The sequence below is a fragment of the Ambystoma mexicanum genome, chromosome 6p (assembly GCF_040938575.1).
Source record: "Ambystoma mexicanum isolate Mex_15411 chromosome 6p, UKY_AmexF1_1, whole genome shotgun sequence".
Taxonomy (NCBI): domain Eukaryota; kingdom Metazoa; phylum Chordata; class Amphibia; order Caudata; family Ambystomatidae; genus Ambystoma; species Ambystoma mexicanum.
Genome location: NC_090935.1, coordinates 145,419,518 through 145,437,029, shown reverse-complemented (window position 1 = coordinate 145,437,029; position 17,512 = coordinate 145,419,518). Strand labels below are relative to the sequence as shown.

The window sequence follows — 17,512 nt, the reverse complement described above, 5'->3', positions numbered from 1 at the left end:
CAATAATGTTGTCACCAGTTAGGACGCTGCAGTTAGAAGTCGTCCTCTTGGTCCAGGGACCCCCTTTAGTGTGTGCCAACCTCCCGGCCCTTCCCCAAGGGGGTGCATGTCTTTTAGGAACCCGGATATCTCCTCAATTATAGCATTGGCTACCTCAATGCGTTCCACGAATTTCGTGGTACACCTTCTGGCGGAGCCATCATGTGGAGGACTCAATGCCTTTCTTTTACTCATTATACTGGCAATTATTATATGATCAATCCCAAAAAGCCTCTTCCCACAATATTAAAAACAAAGGCACTATACCCGGGAGATTACATCTCCCACCTATATGAGCATGCAAACATATATATGTAGCAGAGAATGTCACTGCCTAGCTTTGCAATTCAGTTCGAAATTAAAAATGGTAAAATATTAAAATCCTACAAAAACCAAAAACTTTAAGAACACCTTTAAGAAGACCCTAAGATTTTAGGTAATATGCAATGGTCTATAAAATAAAATATTGTGCAATAAAAACCGATGTCCAGGTTCAGCAAGTCGAAATCCAATTTTAGGCCAAGGTTCAAGGTCCGAAAGTAATAAGTCTTCAAGAACCCCGTAGCAGTGCTTTTAATTTGCTTGCAATTACAATGCAAAACTTCAAAGTTGTCAAAGTAGTCAAAAATTATCTAAATCTAATATTAGTAATTAGTCTCAAATATTAAAATAAAGACGGGAAAGTAATGCTGTTGGATCCTCGGTATTTCACTGTGAATTCAAGTGAAGCAAGTAAGTGAAGCAAGGGCATGCACACCAACTAACGTGGGCACTAAACAGCAACGGCAGCATGCAAAACAAGTTCCGTGTGCATCTAATTATTTATGTGAGTGTGATGCGAGGCACGCCCGACGGCTTGAGAGGCTGCCGTACTCGGTCTCCTCCCCCTCACTCCCAAACCCGCTGCTCTTACTTGCCATTTAGTTATTCTGCAGTTTATTCCCTTGCAGGTTTATAAAGCCTTGTATATGTTCTGTTCTACCTCTTGTAGATTGCAACAGTCAATGAGCACAACATGTGGTCTCTGTGAGCTCGAAATGTCAAAACGTGACTTCGGAAAGTGCAAAGCTGACCCAGATAAGAAGTAATGTACTGCGCGGAAAGTAGATATGCTGGCGATTAAAAGCAAACGCCTTTTTATGCAGCGTTGATATTGATATTGATACTGTATGTCTATTGCGCTCGTACACAAGTGTTTCAGAGCACGACAAGGCAAGGGGAGGGGGGGACAGGGAGAACAAAAGAGCAATCTTACTATGCCAAGTGACATTGAGAACGCCCAAGTGCCTGTGAGAGGGGAAGGGAAAAGTGCATGGAAGGGGGGAGAAGTGGAAAGTGCGAAGCAGAGGAGAAACAGATAAATAATAATAAATAATAAAGGCAACAAACAGTGGTAGTGCAGCCAGCAATTTGCAAGTGCTAGGTTTAAGGCAACAGACAGGGTAGGTCTGATAAGTGCAGGAAGAAAAAGGGTGAGGGCTGTATGGGTACAGATACAAACCCCAGTGCAAGGGTGGCCCGGAGGCAGTGCGGGAGGGTGGCACGGTGAGCAGGTGCCTGGGCCCGGAGGACAGAGGGTGGCCAGGTGCACGGTGCCAAGAAAGAACAGATTATCAGGGGAGAGGGGGAGCGAAGGCAGAAGAAAAAGGTCTTGAGGTGCTTCCGGAATGGGAGATGGCTCTCCTCAAGTTTTAGAGTGGCAGGGAGGCTGTTCCAGAGCGAGGCCCCAGCCGAAGACAGAGATCTACCCCCAGCTTGTTTCTTTGAAAAACGACTGACCCTGATGGAGTTGAAGGTAGGGGAGCAAAGAGCTCGAGAGGGGAGGTATTTTCGGAGGGATAGCTGAAGGTATTTTGGACCCAGGCCACAGAAAGCCTTGTGGACAATGCAGAGGGTTTTGAATTTAATCCTTGCATCCACTGGGAGCCAATGGAGAGATTTCAGAGCTGGAGAGATACGATCCCAGGGCTTGAGGCAAAGGACAAGTCTTGCAGTCCTGTTCTGGATTAGTTGCAGAGGGCGGAGAGTAGAGGCAGGTAGATTTAGAAAGAGGCTGTTACAATAGTCCAAGCTTGAGAGAACCAGATCTTGGGATACCATGAGCTTCTGGGGGAAGGAGAGGAAAGGCAGAGTACCTCTGAGGAGGTGCAGTAGGAAGTTTGACTTTTTAGAGACCTCAGAGATGTGGGCAGAGAAGGAAAGGGTGGAGTCCAAGATGACCCCGAGGTTCTTAGCCTCGCAGGTGGGGGTAGGAGGAGGGCCAAGGGAGGCCGGCCAGAGAGTGAGGGGAAAGGATGGTGAAGGTGTGCCGATGTGGAGGATCTCTGTCTTGCTGGCATTCAGACAAAGATCATTGGCGGCACACCAATCTTGAATGGTAGTTAGGCAATCAGAGATGAGAGAGGGAGAGGAGGTGGCAGAGGGCAGCCTGAAAATGAGTTGAGTGTCGTCAGCGTAGCACTGGCAATTTGAGCAGAAAATGGCAATGCAGTGGGCGAGAGTTGCCAGGTATTGGTTGAAAAGCCAGGGAGAGAGGTTAGACCCCTGGGGAACACCACAGGTAGAGAGGAAGACAGATGATAGAAAGGACCCAAGTTGGACATGGGATGGTCGATCTGAGAGGAAAGAGGTCAGCCAGGCCAGAGCCTGATCAGTGATACCCAGGTTTTCACAGAGACGGTTGAGCTGGATGATATGGTTGACCGTGTCGAAGCCAGAAGAGAGATCGAGGAAGATGAGGACAGAGGGAATGTTAGAGTCAAGTTTGGAGAGCATATCTTCACGGATGTTCAGGATAGCAGTTTCCATGCTTCTGGTAGCTCTGAAGCCAGACTGGTGGTCATGGAGACAGCCAACAGAATTGGAACGAAGGTTAAGCTGAGAGATGGCCAACTTTTCCAGGAGTTTGGCCAGAAAGGGAGTAATGGAAATTGGGCGATAGTTAGCTGGACAAGAAGGATCAGCTGTGGGTTTCTTGAGACGAGGATGCACAAGGGAGTGCTTCAGATGGGAGGGGAAGGATGGAAGGATCCTGAGGCAAAGGAGTGGTTGCAAAAATCAGCAAGGGCCGGAGCGAGGGTGTCAATGTGGTCCTTAAGTTCCGAAACATAAGTTGTGTTGACAACCTTGATTCTTTTTCAAAATGGTTAATGTTTGCTTTTTTCTTCTTCCCTGTTACAGGTAACTGGAATCCAAGATGAGCTGGGCGTGGGGAGCAAGGATAGGAAGACACAGTAGGTATAAATCCTTCCTAAAAATGACTGAACCAAGCCAAATTAGGCAAACTGGGTTTGTTGCTGGCATCCTGGCTCAAGCGGCTCCCCATTATTTCTTCACTCACCTCATGCTGACTGCCAGTGCCTTCCCTGGGATGCGGCAGGATCCTGCTGCCTCAGTCACTGCGGGGAGGTAATAAAAGCTCCTTTTACCAAACTTTATGAATCTCTAAGTGAGACTATAAAGGATCATGCCACAATCCTGGCAATGTTGCATACAGAGCTCATCTTTATGGAAGGTTTTATTACGGCAGTACAGTCCAACCTCGACAAGATCCAGGATCAGCAGATAAGAACATTTAAGAGCCTCCTAGAAAACCTTATCAAGGTACGCAAGGAGAGGAAAGTGGCTGTACAGACCCAGGGAAGGGTGGAACCGCCTGGATGGAAGGTTGGTCTCATGAAGGATGGCCTTTTAGCATGTGAAGAGTGGTCAGACCCAAACACCTTGGCCCTGGTGAACGCCTCAACACAAATGGACACAGACTCTACATTCTCCAAGATTACTGTGTTAGGGAGGCTAGAAGAGGATAAGGCACTGGCCGTCTACATGAAATGCCTTTTAGTGATTTGCAAAATGAAGATCATCTGTGCGAACAGGAGCCGACTACTGAGAGTAACACAAATACCTTTAAAGACCAAGCTCCAACCTAATACATTTTTACAAAGTCCAGGAAGAAAAGAGCAAATCAGAAGAATCAGCCACAGCATGTAAAGAAAAGAAAAAATATGCCGGATGGAAAAAAAGTTAAGTCATGGCTCAAAAACATCCATGGGACCCATCCACACTCAATCATAATCCCTGAATAAAGTTACAAACACAGCTAGGGACTTGAAAACAAATAAAGAGCAGAAAGAAGGCCAGTGGTGTGTCGACCTCGGATTCAGACAATACAAGATGAGGCTAAAACAATCTGTGATGGACAAGAAGCGCTCTATGATGAGGCCGAGATTATTAACTTGTACACCTACTCAAATGATATGGAGACACCACCTATGGAACTGAGTTCAACCCAGGATGGACAAGTTAACCGATTGCCAACACGAAGCACTGAGGAAATAGAGTCAAGTGAGGTCGTCGTCCAGAGTCAAATTACAAGGAATCCAAACAACCACAGCACATTTTTAACACTTGAACAGCGTTAGAACATAGTACTCAAATCCTGGTCTGGGGTGGCACCCCTGAAGTTGGAAGGGGTTGACCTTCTGGATCGGGAGGGAGGCACCTCTGGGAGAAGTGCCCCTGTAACACCAGGGTATTATAGGAGAGGTGTTCCACTTGTGAGGATACTAGATATAAAAGATAGACTGGTGCTGAACTGGGGAAATGTGCTTAGGCTATTCCAGCATTTACCAAGACTGCACCTTTGCGATCAAAGGATATCGAGTCTGTAGAATTTATCTGTGACACATGACTCGATAGGGTAAAATTCTGCTTGGCCTCTAAACTGGTCAAAAACAGATTGCTGGAGGATGCAGCACTCCTCCTACCCTTGGGTTTTGACCTAATTAACGATCAACTGGAACAGGAGGGGCCCTCAAACGACTCTACTGGGAGGTTGCAGGCGGTGGGGGACAGGGGTTACTAGAAATTTGGCTGGGTCTCTTCCATCTAATGACAAAAAGAGGGGTGACCTGGCGGATTCTCATCCCCCAAATGTTAGCTTTGGTTGGGATGAGAGACCAGCCTTTAAAGTAACAATTTGGGGCCTCAAGGATAAGGGTAGGAAGGTGGAACCGATTAATAGTGGGTCTCTTGTGGAGCAGGGAGGGTAATCTTGGGATTGGCTGGCCAAGGTGTTAGCTACGGACAGTGAGAAATGCTAACTACATGAAGTTGAGGCTCAACGCTACTGGTCTGTGTTCTTGCAACACGTGTGGTTTTGCACAAATTTGTTCGGGAAGTGAGATCATGCAGCTCAACATATGATATTTTGTGTTTCCAGGAATCATGGCTTAAAAAAAATTAAAAATTCTTGCTTGGATGGTTATACCGTATTTTTGAATCCAGCAAAAAAGGGCCAAGGGAAGGCCAGTTTCTAGTTTAGCGATTGCTGTACAGTCAGGCTTGTGTTTGATAGTGGCGAACATATGTATTCCCAACATATTCATTCCAGTATTACTAATTAGGTTCCCGTAAACTCTGAGCATTAGGCAACCTGCCTTGTTACTATGTAATATCTATTGGAACTAGAAGCCATTCACCATCAGGTGTTTATAAATGATCTTCAAATTACGTTGAATGATTGTATTGAGTTGGCCCCAGAGTATGTTATTACATGTGGGGATTTTAACACGCATGGAAGAGACGTTAATGAAGGTCGGGGTACACATGGGTGAGTGAAAGATAGCGCCTATGGCTGGATGTGGTGGATTCTAAGGATTGGCACATCTTGAACAGACATGCTCGTGGTGATATGCCGAGCAAAGCAACCTGGAAGAGAGGGGATCTTCCTCCACAATCGAACACATTTATGTCTCAGGTAACCTCTTTCTGCAGGTAGACATGCTTGAGGTTTAGGATATGGCCAACAATGTTCATAACATTTTGAAAATGGTTTGGCACAATGGGATACAAAAAAAAAGAGAATGGTGTGGCGACCAAACAACCTCGAGGTTACACAAGGTCGTAATAGACTCAGATTAAACTCTGCAAATATTGTGTGCCTAACCAAGAAATTCGAGGTGACCAGCGAAGCAGCTAAAGACAACGTAGAACCCCCTTTCATAGGATACCCAGCACTCCTAGTAGAATTCGAGGAAAAGCCTGGCGTCAATAAGGCCAGGCACTTTGTGAGAAAGCATGTCTACGATAGAGAAACAGTGTTGGCCAAATGTTGCTCAAGGTGCGATATCAAGAAAATTAAGACTTCACCTTCAACATCATGTGAGGAAATGGTGAAACTCTTGAAGGCCCAGCGCCAAAAATATAGGAACTGGACCAAGTCCATGAGGGCAATGTTACTGCAATGTGATGTCGAGACAATGCTGAGAAAAATTACCAATAAAAACCCAGTACAGATTTGGAAACTGATTAACTCAACCGCTCTCCAAAACAAGCGCTCCAGTTGAATGAAGTTTCAGAAGATGCATGGGTTACCCATTTTGAGAAACTGTTTAATACACCTTGTAGTTCAGTTTGAACTGAAGATACCAAGAGAAGAGGGGGCTGGTCCATCGGGTTCGACAAAACTGAAATCCTTATGAGTATAAAAAAAGGCGAGTAGCTCAACGACAGTGCGAGACAGGCTCACTAGTGTGTCTATGTGTTCTGTGGATTGCCCCTTACAATGGTTTTTATTTCCTTCGTTCCTCAAGTGTCAGTAAAACAATGTTTCTGGTCCTGAGGAAGGTGGAATAACGTGGATAACGCTGCTGAAAAGTATAAGCCACATGTGATCTCTTTAGGCACACATACTTGGGGCTGCCCTGTAGTACTGCCTAAGTACTGCACTCTACGTAAACCCCTGAACATGAGAGTTGACCCGTGTGGCGGGTTTCTTAACAAACGCATGCTGGAACTAGTTAGATAGAGAGGAGTTCCCGTATCTAGTGTGCTCCTGAAAGGACTAATTGTACACACAATCCTTTTTTTCTGTGCTATTTAATTTTATGTATGTAATGTTAACAACAAACATTTTTTTCTGTATGTTTGAGTGGAATCTTCCACACATTGGTTCATTGTATTGTGTTATGTAAAACAAACTATATGTTTTTTTTATATATATAGATATGCTTTGCTAAAATAAATACATAATACATAATGCTGCATGGTGCAAAGAAAAATATTAATATGCCTTTGGAAGTGATTCATGTTGCACAAAGATAAACATTCTAGATCATTACTTGAATAGCTATAGGCGTCCACTTCTGAGCTCACCTTGAATACTCTACACCCTATAAGTTATAGGAAATTATTTCCTATTTAGATTGACTTTCCTGCCAGAGCAATGTTTTCGTGTTCACTGTAAAAAGTATTGAACGTCTCTTTTTTCGATTGGTTAGATAAATAACCTCCTTCATTTCCAGCTTGGAGGAGAAAGGGGAGTTCGGTGAGAACCACAGAGACCCCAGAAAGAAGGAAAGGGGGTGCCATGCTACACCCCCAACCCAAAGATGTAAGGGTAGGTGGAGTGCCCTCTCCCGAATGAAAGAAGAAAGGGGGTGCCGAGTCACACCCCCCAACCCAGAGTCTAAAGGGGAGACTGAAGTGCTCTCTCCCTAATGAAGGAAATTGTGCTGGATGGGCAACAATAGAAAGAGGAATGTAAGGGAAAAAAAGGAACGCCTAATTAAACCTCATTCTGCGCTGCTCTTCCCCCCAAAGAGTCATGGAAGAACATGGGGGGCATGTGGGGTACAATCAAAGGCCCTAAAATGAATGTCCCTTTCACACAAAAAGCAGGATCTTTCAACACTGACACAAAAATGGCCTTGCTTGTGTGGCTGCAAGTGAAAACTGAAAGGCCATGTGGAACAGGCCTACCTGTCACTGCCAAATGAAAAGCAGCATTTTAATCCACATAGGAAGAAGTCATTCTTAGGTCCCTTTCACATGAAAAACAGCATTTTTAAACACTGACACAAAAACGGCTTTCCATGTGTGTTTTCAGTTTAAATGTGAAAAAGGTACCACTGCTAACATAAAAATGTCAGGGAAAAAGACCTGGTGTTTGTTGAAAAAAAGTGATTTATATTATGTGTTGCATACAAAATCACAGCAAACATTTGAAAAGAAAATCTCACTTGGTTTCCATAAAAAAAAGGTTTCTGTAGGCCAGAGGCAAACCCTTTTGCTGGCTGTGGGTCACATGTCACAAAGAATGTCCCCACTGGAAGGCAGGCATCCTAGTGTTTACAACGGCAATAAAATGTGGCTTGATTGCAAGGTGTGGAAAACCAAGTGTTCTTTAGAATGGTTTCTCTGCAGGACCATTTCCCTTCGCTGATGCATGACCAGAATGTAGACAGTTGGTGTGAAGACATGAGCTACAATTAAGGAGGGCTAAAACTCCAACTTCAAAGAGCAAACAACCAACTTCAAAGAGACTTTTAAAAAAAACTGTGACCAGAGAGACAAATAGCTGGATAAGCAGAGCTCCTATTTGCTGAACATACAAATTTACAATTAATTTAAAAGGACTATTTTAAATTAGGCCTTTTTCCAAGCAATCACAAGTCAGATTTTTTTTATGCGATTTATATGTCATTTTTTATGCGATTTTCAGGCGATTGTGGAGATACAAAATGTATCCACCTGCGACTCAGGGAACTGTAATGGCCATCTAAGATGGGTTTCTGGCTGATCTGAAAGTGTTCCAAATGTGAGAGTTGGTGAATGGATGGAGGGTAAAATTAGGAATATGGGGAATGAAGTGCATTTTTCTAACGATTACGCTTTCCGTGAAAACGTCAGAAAATTGCCACACAGCCATGCAAAATGGTGCCGCCCTGGCTGTCATCTTATTTAATTCCACATGATTAGCTGAATCAGAAAATATATATAGTATGGAAGATGCAAGTAGAATTATGAGGTTTTGCAAAATAACTAGATTTTTGCCAAAATTTGACATCAGAACAAATGGGGAATGCAAATGGGAATTGCCATATGTCTGCTCCAAACCCCTAAACCAATCCTTACATGGAGGCTGGATTTGGGAGAAGAAAGAAGGGTAACTGTCCAAACCTATTTGCAAGACCTCTTGCAGGGTACTCCCCCCAAGATTGTAAACGTGATGGTGTCATTGCTGCTATATAAGGCGGAATGAACTAGGAGGAAGGAGAGAGCTGTTGAAATTTACCATCGGACAAAGCAGCTTTAAATTTACCATCAAAGGGGAGCTGCTAAAACTCACCATCTGACAGCTGCAAGGAAACACCAGAGGAGATTGCTGAGAGTGCATCTGGGTGGAGTTGTCTATTTCTAGGAAGGCCTAAAAGCTGACTGGATCCTAGGGTGGAGAGTGGGAGGCCATCCTTGAGAGTGGAGTGACCAGACCCCTGCCCTATCTTTCCAGAAGGTCCTGACATGCAGCTGGCTGTCCTGAACTTTAAACAAAGGTTTTCAATGCAAGTAGACTTGAGCCCTTTGGAACCAAAAGGCGATATGATATGATATGATATTTTATTTGTATCGCGCTCGTACACAAGTGTTTCAGAGCGTGACCAGGCAAAAGGGAGGGGAACAAGGGAGAAACAAAAACAACGATCTTACTAGGCTCAGTGACATTGAGAACATGCAAGTGCATGGAAAAGTGAATAAAATGGGAGAGTGCAAGGAAGGAGGGGAAAGGTGGACAGTGCATAATAGGTAGTATAAATAAATAAATACAGGCGATGAATAGTGAATGTGGGGACATCAAGTAGCAAGTGCTAGATTAGTCATATAGTATCTACCTGATAAGTGCAGAAGAAAAAAAGGGAGGGGGAGTGCATTGTTACAGATACAGGCCCTGATGCAAGGGTGGCCCGGAGGCAGTGCGGGAAGGTGGCAGAGTGAGCAGGTACCTGGGCCCGAAGGGCAGAGGGTGGCCAGGTGCACAGTGCCAAGAGAGAAAACAGATCAGCATGGGAGAAGAGGGGCAAAGGCAGAAGTGAAGAGGAAGGTCTTGAGGTGCTTCCGGAACCGGAGATGGTTCTCCTCAAGTTTCAAGGTGGCCGGGACGCTGTTCCAAAGGGAGGCCCCAGCTGAAGAAAGAACGTCCCCCAGCTCGTTTCTTTAAAAAAACAACTGACCCTGAGGGAGTTAGAGGTAGAGGAGCAAAGGGCTCGAGAAGGTAGCTATTTACGGAGGTATTTTGGTCCCAGCCCACAGAAAGCCTTGTGGACAATGCAAAGGGTTTCAAATGTAATCCTTGCATCCACAGGGAGCCAATGGGGGGATTTCAGAGCTGGAGAGTAACGATGCCAGGGCTTTAGGCCAAGGACAAGTCTCGCAGTCCTGTTCTGGATTAGTTGCAAAGGGCAGAGAGTGGAGGCAGGTATATTTAGAAAGAGGCTGCTATAGTAGTCCAACCTAGAGAGAACCACAGCTTAGGAGACAGTGAGCTGCTGAGGGAAGGAAAGGAAAGGCAGAGTACCTCTGGGGTGGGGGAATCTACTGGCTTTAAATCCTTTCCCTTTATAGTGGGTGGGAGTAGGGGGCAAGCCTGTGTAGATCCTTAACCTATTTTTACTTTTCTTTTGGAAAACGTTTCCTCCCCCACTTTGGCAAAGACTGTAATGGTGGAGGGAGGGTTTAATACAGAATTATTTGGAGCCCACCTCATTAGGGTTACAATGGCACTGAAGGCATTTTGGGCTGGGGCCAAATTGGAAGATACAGCATTGGCCCAATCGGCTGCTCTGGGGTAACATTTTACGCCTTTCATTGCAAGCCTGTTTTGCACATTTCAGCAGCTGTTTTCGCATGACTTTGAAATGTGCATAATAAGAGTCTTTGGCCATGCCTTAGAATACCATTTAGTGCTAGGATTCAAATGACAGGTATCATTCTATTAATGACACTGTGGTATAATCCCTAACTGGGACCTGCCTGGTAATTATTTTATCCTGCGTTCTCTCATCTCAGATCCACGATAAACAATCTGGCCAGACATTCTACTAGTACCTGGGGGTTAGGATGGCTGACTCGATTCAGCGTTCATTTTGATAGTGATAGCACTGCCTCTGGTGGACTACGACAGAATGTTGTGGGTTGCCAGCAGAAAAGAGGAAGGCATCATGGACCCAGAGGACGTTAGGGGCCACACCAGTCACCGATTGGAGGAGGATGAAAGGGGAGGAGCAATGACCATTGGATGTTGGGAGCAATAGTTTTAAATGTTTCTGGAAATGTTTACTTTTCTTGCTGCTACAAGAATAGCGATGAAAAGAGTGCATAATATTCGCCTCTGTGACATTAAGAGAATCACGACTGTCTGTCGAATTTTAGAATTAATCATTATTCTTTTACATTCAAAAGCTGGGGAAAAATCTCCCTTACCGCATCCTATGACATAACATAGAATTCCATGACAGAGCATGACTTGACATACAATGGCATATACTGTGTGATGAGCGTGTGTGTGTGTGATAGAAAAGAGAGATAGAGTGTGTGTGTGTGCGTGTGTGTGCGCGCGCCTGTAGGCCTGTATGAATGTGAGAGAGAGGGGTGCATCAGAGTGAGTGTGCAAGTGAGTGTGTGTGTTCTGAGTACCATCTAAATAAATAGGCATATGGTAATTTGTTAACTGTGCATAATGTAAATTGGTGATGATGTGCTAGTAAGCGGGTGCGCAGGAAACCAGTAATGATCTGCTAACTAGGCAGACAAAGTGGTAATGATGTGCTAGGTAAGTTCAAATATAGCACACAAAAAAGGACAGCATAATGTACAATTATCATATGTTTAGGTGCCTTATAATGGCATTTCAACTTTGACCTCTTAATATATGTAGACTGGGACAGCACAACTAGCCTGGCCTAAAACAATTCTAATAAAATATGCCATTCAGAACCACATGCAATAAACAACCATTAATATATTTCAGATATTTTCCAGAAAGCACCCACTGAGCTGGTGGCATCCTTATGGATATTACAGCACAAGCTGGTTTAACTGGCAAATAAGAAAAACACTTTGATAGACCTATGAAGTCCATTGGTAGGTGATCCATAAAAAGCAGTCTAGCTTTTCCAGGCGGAATAGGAAACACAGAGTGCAGCATGTAGTCTGAAGCAGACTGGTGACAACAGAGCATACCTCCCAAAAGGGATGTCTGAGTGACCCACCCTGGCCACCACTCATAATGCTCCCTGTTAAAATGTCTGGCTACTTATGCAGAAAGTCATAGTGATCATCACTAAACTGATTGTTGCCTCGGCAGGTTTACAATGGCGTATGGGATCCTTGTTTAAGGATTTCAGTGGGGTCAAATTATGTTTGCCACTCCTTTTAAAATCCGTGCACAACCCATTTACATCCAACTACGCCCGCTCATGCATGACACTATCTAAACTTGAGTGAATCAGTTTTGCTGCCTACTATTTTAGTTATTGATGAAATAGCCCGCCATGATCATATACATGCGCGCACGTACCTTCAGAGCTACAGCTCGATTCTCCACACTAGACTGGTACTCCTGGATTTCCTTCTTTTCTTGCTTCAAGGGGACCAGCCAATTTTTAAGTTTTTCCTGCAAAGGGTCACACACACACACAGAATAACATCTTGAGTAATTTGTCAGAGATATTTCTCCTCTCTCTCGAAGGACATATATGTCAATTCAACAAGGTCTTCCCCACAGCATGTATGTGTTTCTCATTGTAATGCATTTTTAAATTCCATCGAAAATAACCGTTACAAGCAAAATATGTTATTCACAAGGGAGTTATTTGCACAATCTCATGACCTTCATTTCATTAGAGCAAGTTAAAAGCCTGTAAAATAGTGAGTGACCCCTCTTATTTTCACACATCAAACACACTGGACCCACCCACTTAATGAAAAGGAAGGTATACTGTGCTGTCCCATCATGCATTGCTAGACTACAAAGGTAAACAGTTCCATTTGGCAATTGTTTTATTAAAAATATATTTATCCATTTCTACTTCTTGACTCCTTTCTAAATAATTCTATTTCTATATGTAGTGCATTGCAGTGCTCTTGAAATAGTTTATTATGGATAAGTAATTTCATCATGTACACAATTTGTATTTCTTGCACTTTCTTTGAGTATTTTCAATATATTTTTGGGGCACCAGTTTGATGTTGTCGCATTTTTGTTATTTCCTTTTCATGGGAAACCCCCGGAATCTCTTGATTTTCCCTCACTCTTTCAGAGCAAATATGTAATTTTATTTTATTTCTGCTTTAACCGAAAACGGCATTTCACATATACAAAAGAGAGAAACTTATAAAACAGTATTTCTTAAAACAGAATTACATATAATCTTGATAAACATATTAATCCTCTAACTTATATTTTTCCAGTCTTTTCACTGTGTGTACCTTTACCATTAGTGATGTTAACCGTGTATTATACCCAGCACTCCAGATAAGGTGCTTATTGGGCCTTTTTTTTATGCACAGAAATCTTGTCAAAACAGCCGTTTCAATTCTTCCTTGCGTACCACTTACAAAGGGTATTTATGGCAGCACCCACATAAATCATGGAGCTCACTGGTGACAGCCTGGCAAACAGCAGCTTGCAAATTCACTCTTTAATTTAGTAATCCACATAGTTCCTTGAAAGAAGCAACTGGGATGAGTCCTGGTCTGTTTAATTTTTTTAACACTCCCCTCTGTTAAGGATTCAATCAAGATAATACTTTCTAAGTAACGTAAAAGGGAATTTGCGTTTTGTTCACTTTGTTGAACTGCCTGAATTTTGTAGGTTACAGTGCTATTAAAGCATCTTGAATCATGAACATGCTTTTCACTTTGCTTTAGGACACAGGTATTAAGTAATGTGTACACTGAAAATGTTCTTAAACATGGGCTGCATTTCTGCTACATTTTCCTCAGTCTTAATCCGCTTTGATAGAGGCAGAGCAGTTGCAGCAGCCTGGGCATTTCATATTTTGTTTTCTTTTCATCACAGAAGCACACCAATTGCATAGCTAGCCATGTGGTCTGAACTCGAACTCCCTTTCTGACCACCCACCGCAAGCAGTTATAAATGGATACAGGTAGAAGCAGTGCTGTATCTATTTTCAGTTGGCACAGATTGTACCGGTACCTCTGAACAGGAGTGCTATATATTCAGGCAAAGTAGCCTAATTTATCAACAGAGCTGCTATACCGTACGCATGTTATGGCACAATGCCAAATATTCACGGCAGGGCTGATTGCAACATGCCCATATTTCTTAGCAGGACTGCTATGCTTTGGGACAGTACCTGAATGTATTAACAGAGCTGCTGTTAAGAAAGCACGAACATGTGTTGGCATTTTCTGCAGCGAGCTAAAGTACTGAGCAAGCATAGTGTCTGAGCTCTTCCCACCAACCTCTGACAGTGTGAGAAGATGGCATTGCTGTCATATACTTCAATCCCTTCTACTCAGTTTTGCGCTTTTCAAAGCTTCTGCTTCTTCCAGGTCCGACTACTGATATCACTGCCAAAAATCTAGAACATTTCAAAGCCTTGTTATGAATTTCCTGACTAATGTAGGATAGTCTAAACAGGCTTAGAGCTTTTGACAAGCCATTTATGTCAGACAAGCCTCTCATGGAACTGCCAGTGCCCTTACCCTATGTGCCTTTCACGGTCAACAGCCTGTTGGGAAAGGCAGCTCAGTGTGTCAATAACCCTGCTGCAGAGATTATTGTGTAACCTGCTAGTTCAAATCCTGTTGATAAGAAACCATCAGCCGGCCCCTCCCATCCGGCTAACTATCGCCTGATCTCTATCACTCCTTTACTGGGCAAACTCTTGGAAATCCTGGCCATCTCCCAGCTCAATCTTCACACTGCATCTGTTGGTTGTCTACATGACCATCTGTCTGGCTTCACAGCAGCCAGAAGCACAGAAACTGCTCTCCTGAACATCCGTGAAGACCTACTCTTTAACCTTGATTCTAATCTATCCTCTATCTTCGATCTCTCCTCTGCCTTTGACACTTTCAACCATGCCATCCTGCTCAACCAGCTCTGTGATAACCTGAGTATCACTGATCAGGCTCTGGCCTGGCTGACGACTTTCCTCTCAGACCGAATCTCCCAGGTCCAACTGGGATCCTTCCTCTCCTTTATCTCCTTCTCCATCTGCGGTGTACCCCAGGGGTCTAACATTTCTCCCTGGTTGTTCAACCAATGACTGGCACCTCTCGCCCACCGTATTGCTGCTCTCTGCTCCAAATTCCAGTGCAATGCGGATGATACCCAGCTCGCTTTCAGGCTCCTCTCTGCTGCCTCTTCTCCCTCTCTCATCCCGATTGTCTTTCTGCAATCCAAGAGTGGTGCACCGCCAATGATCTCTGCCTGAATGCCAGCAAGGCAGAAATCCTCCTCATCGGTACACCTGCACCTCTCTTTCCCTTCACTCTCTGGCCTGGCTCCCTTGGCCCTCTTCCTGCTCCCACCTGTGAAGCTAAGAACCTCAGGGTTATCTTCGACTCCACACTCTCCTTCTCTCCTCACATCTCGGACGTCTCTAAGAAGTTAAACTACCAACTGCACCTCCTCAGAGGTATTTTTCCCTGCCTCTCCTTCCCCAGAAGCTCACTGTCTCTAGAGCTCTTGTTCTCTCTGGGCCCGACTACTGTAACAGCCTCTTTTTAAATCTGCCCGCCTCTACTCTCCGTCCTCTGCAACTAATCCAGAACAGGACTGCAAGATTTGTCCTTGGCCTCAAGCCCAGGGATTGTATCTCTCCAGCACTGAAATCCCTCCATTGGCTCCCAGTGTCTGCAAGGATCAAGTTCAAGACCCTTTGCATCGTCCACAAAGCCTTCTGGGGCCTGGGACCAAAATATCTCCAGCTTTCTCGCCTGCAGTATCTTCCTACTCGAGCTCTTCACTCCTCCACCTCCAACTCCATGAGGGTCAGTAGCATTTCCAAGCAACGAGCCAGGGGAAGATCTCTCTCTTCAGCTGGCGCCTCCTTCTGGAACAGCCTCCCTGCTGCTCTGAAACTAAAGCAGAACCACTGAGCATTTCCAAAAGCAGCTCAAGACTTTCCTCTTTGCTTCTGTTTCTCTCTTCCTCTTCCCTGCAGATCTCCTGTCTGATACTGCATTGGTTTCCTGGCTACCCTCTGAACCACGGGCTCAGGTCCCTGCCCTCCCAGTTGCACACCTGCATTGCCTCCCCGGCAACCCTGCACTTGGGGCTGTATCTGCAACCCTACCATCCCCCTACCTGCGCTATCTAACACTTGCTGTGTGCACTTAGCCCCTGCACAGTCACCTGCGGACCGCACTTCTTTTTTTCTCAATGTTTCGATCCTATGTCCTGCACTTGCTCCTCCTCCCGTTCCCCAGCACTTATCCCGTTTCCTCTCACCTGCACTTGCGGAATCTCAATGTCACTGTGCCTAGTAAGATCGCTATCTTGTCCCCCTTGTTCCCCTCCCCAGCCTCGTCACGCCTTGAAACACTTGTGTATAGGCGTGCTATAAATAAAATATCATATCATAGGTGAGTTAATGAGTCTGTATCAGAGATATGCATTTAAGATGCAGTTAACATTCAATAGTAACAGAGTTGACTTTTGACTTATCAAAAGGACTACTAAATGTTCAGTGATTCAGAACACATAGATTTAATCTGGGATGCTTTACTTGTCAGGGCTGCTATACCTGTGATGGCTCAGAACACAAAGCTCTTCCGGGCTGCTATGCTTGCAATAGCTCAGAACACACAAATCATCAGGGCTGCTATACCTGCGATTCCTAAGATCCCAACTCTTCAGGGCTGCTGTGCTTGTAATGGTGCAGAACACACTCCTCATCTGGCTGCTGTACCTGTGATGGCTCAGAACAGACACATCTTATTTGGGCTGCTATACTTGCTAAACATGGCATCGCAACACTTAAGGGTGAGAGGCAGAGCGTCAGAAAGTGAGAGACAGGGGAAACAGTGTAGCAAAGGGAAGGCGAGATGGCGCAAAAACATTGAGTGGATGTCAAGCAGGTAGTGCCAGGCAGCAACAGTAGGCCCGAGAGGCAGAGAAATGATGCTGGTAGAGTGAGTGACTTGATTTATGAATCACCCGATGTAACAAGCTGGCATCTGTAGTAGCTCTTAACAGAGTTTGTGCCCAAATATCATGAGGATGAAGCTGGGTAGGATGAATCTACAAGGTTCTTGCGTCGGGAAAATGTTTTCCACAGGTGCAATCAATTATATAGAACCACTTTGAAATACAGCTGTTTTGTTACTAATGTTTTCGAACAGACTTAATTTTATGCCCAAATTGGATAGTTGTCAGACACTTTTTACTTTCTTGCGAAGGAGGAAACTCATTTTTACTCTCTTGAAATTGGATTTACTCTCCAATTCAAAAAATTGGGAGTAAAATACTCTCACTGCAAAATCCTATCTGGAGCACTGATTATACCACAAGTCCGAAGTACCTGAATGACATTTAGAGTAAGTGGTGTCTCATGGCCTGCTATTAGCCTGTCCCAAAACATATCTGATGTCTGTCCATCTTCTCTCTCTACAAATCGCAGCAGATACCTCACTCTTACATCCCATGTACCCCTGCACTGCA

The 17,512-nt window shown here is 44.4% G+C and overlaps 1 protein-coding gene across 1 annotated transcript in view; it reads right to left on the bottom strand.

Moving 5' to 3' along the window:
• LOC138511281 (E3 ubiquitin-protein ligase TRIM39-like) overlaps nucleotides 1–17,512 on the bottom strand; it is a 202,546-nt gene that overhangs the window by 149,677 nt on the left and 35,357 nt on the right. The window contains exon 2 of the mRNA XM_069626833.1: nucleotides 12,395–12,490. Coding sequence (XP_069482934.1) covers nucleotides 12,395–12,490 — 96 coding nt within the window. The remainder of the gene's footprint in view (nucleotides 1–12,394; nucleotides 12,491–17,512) is intronic.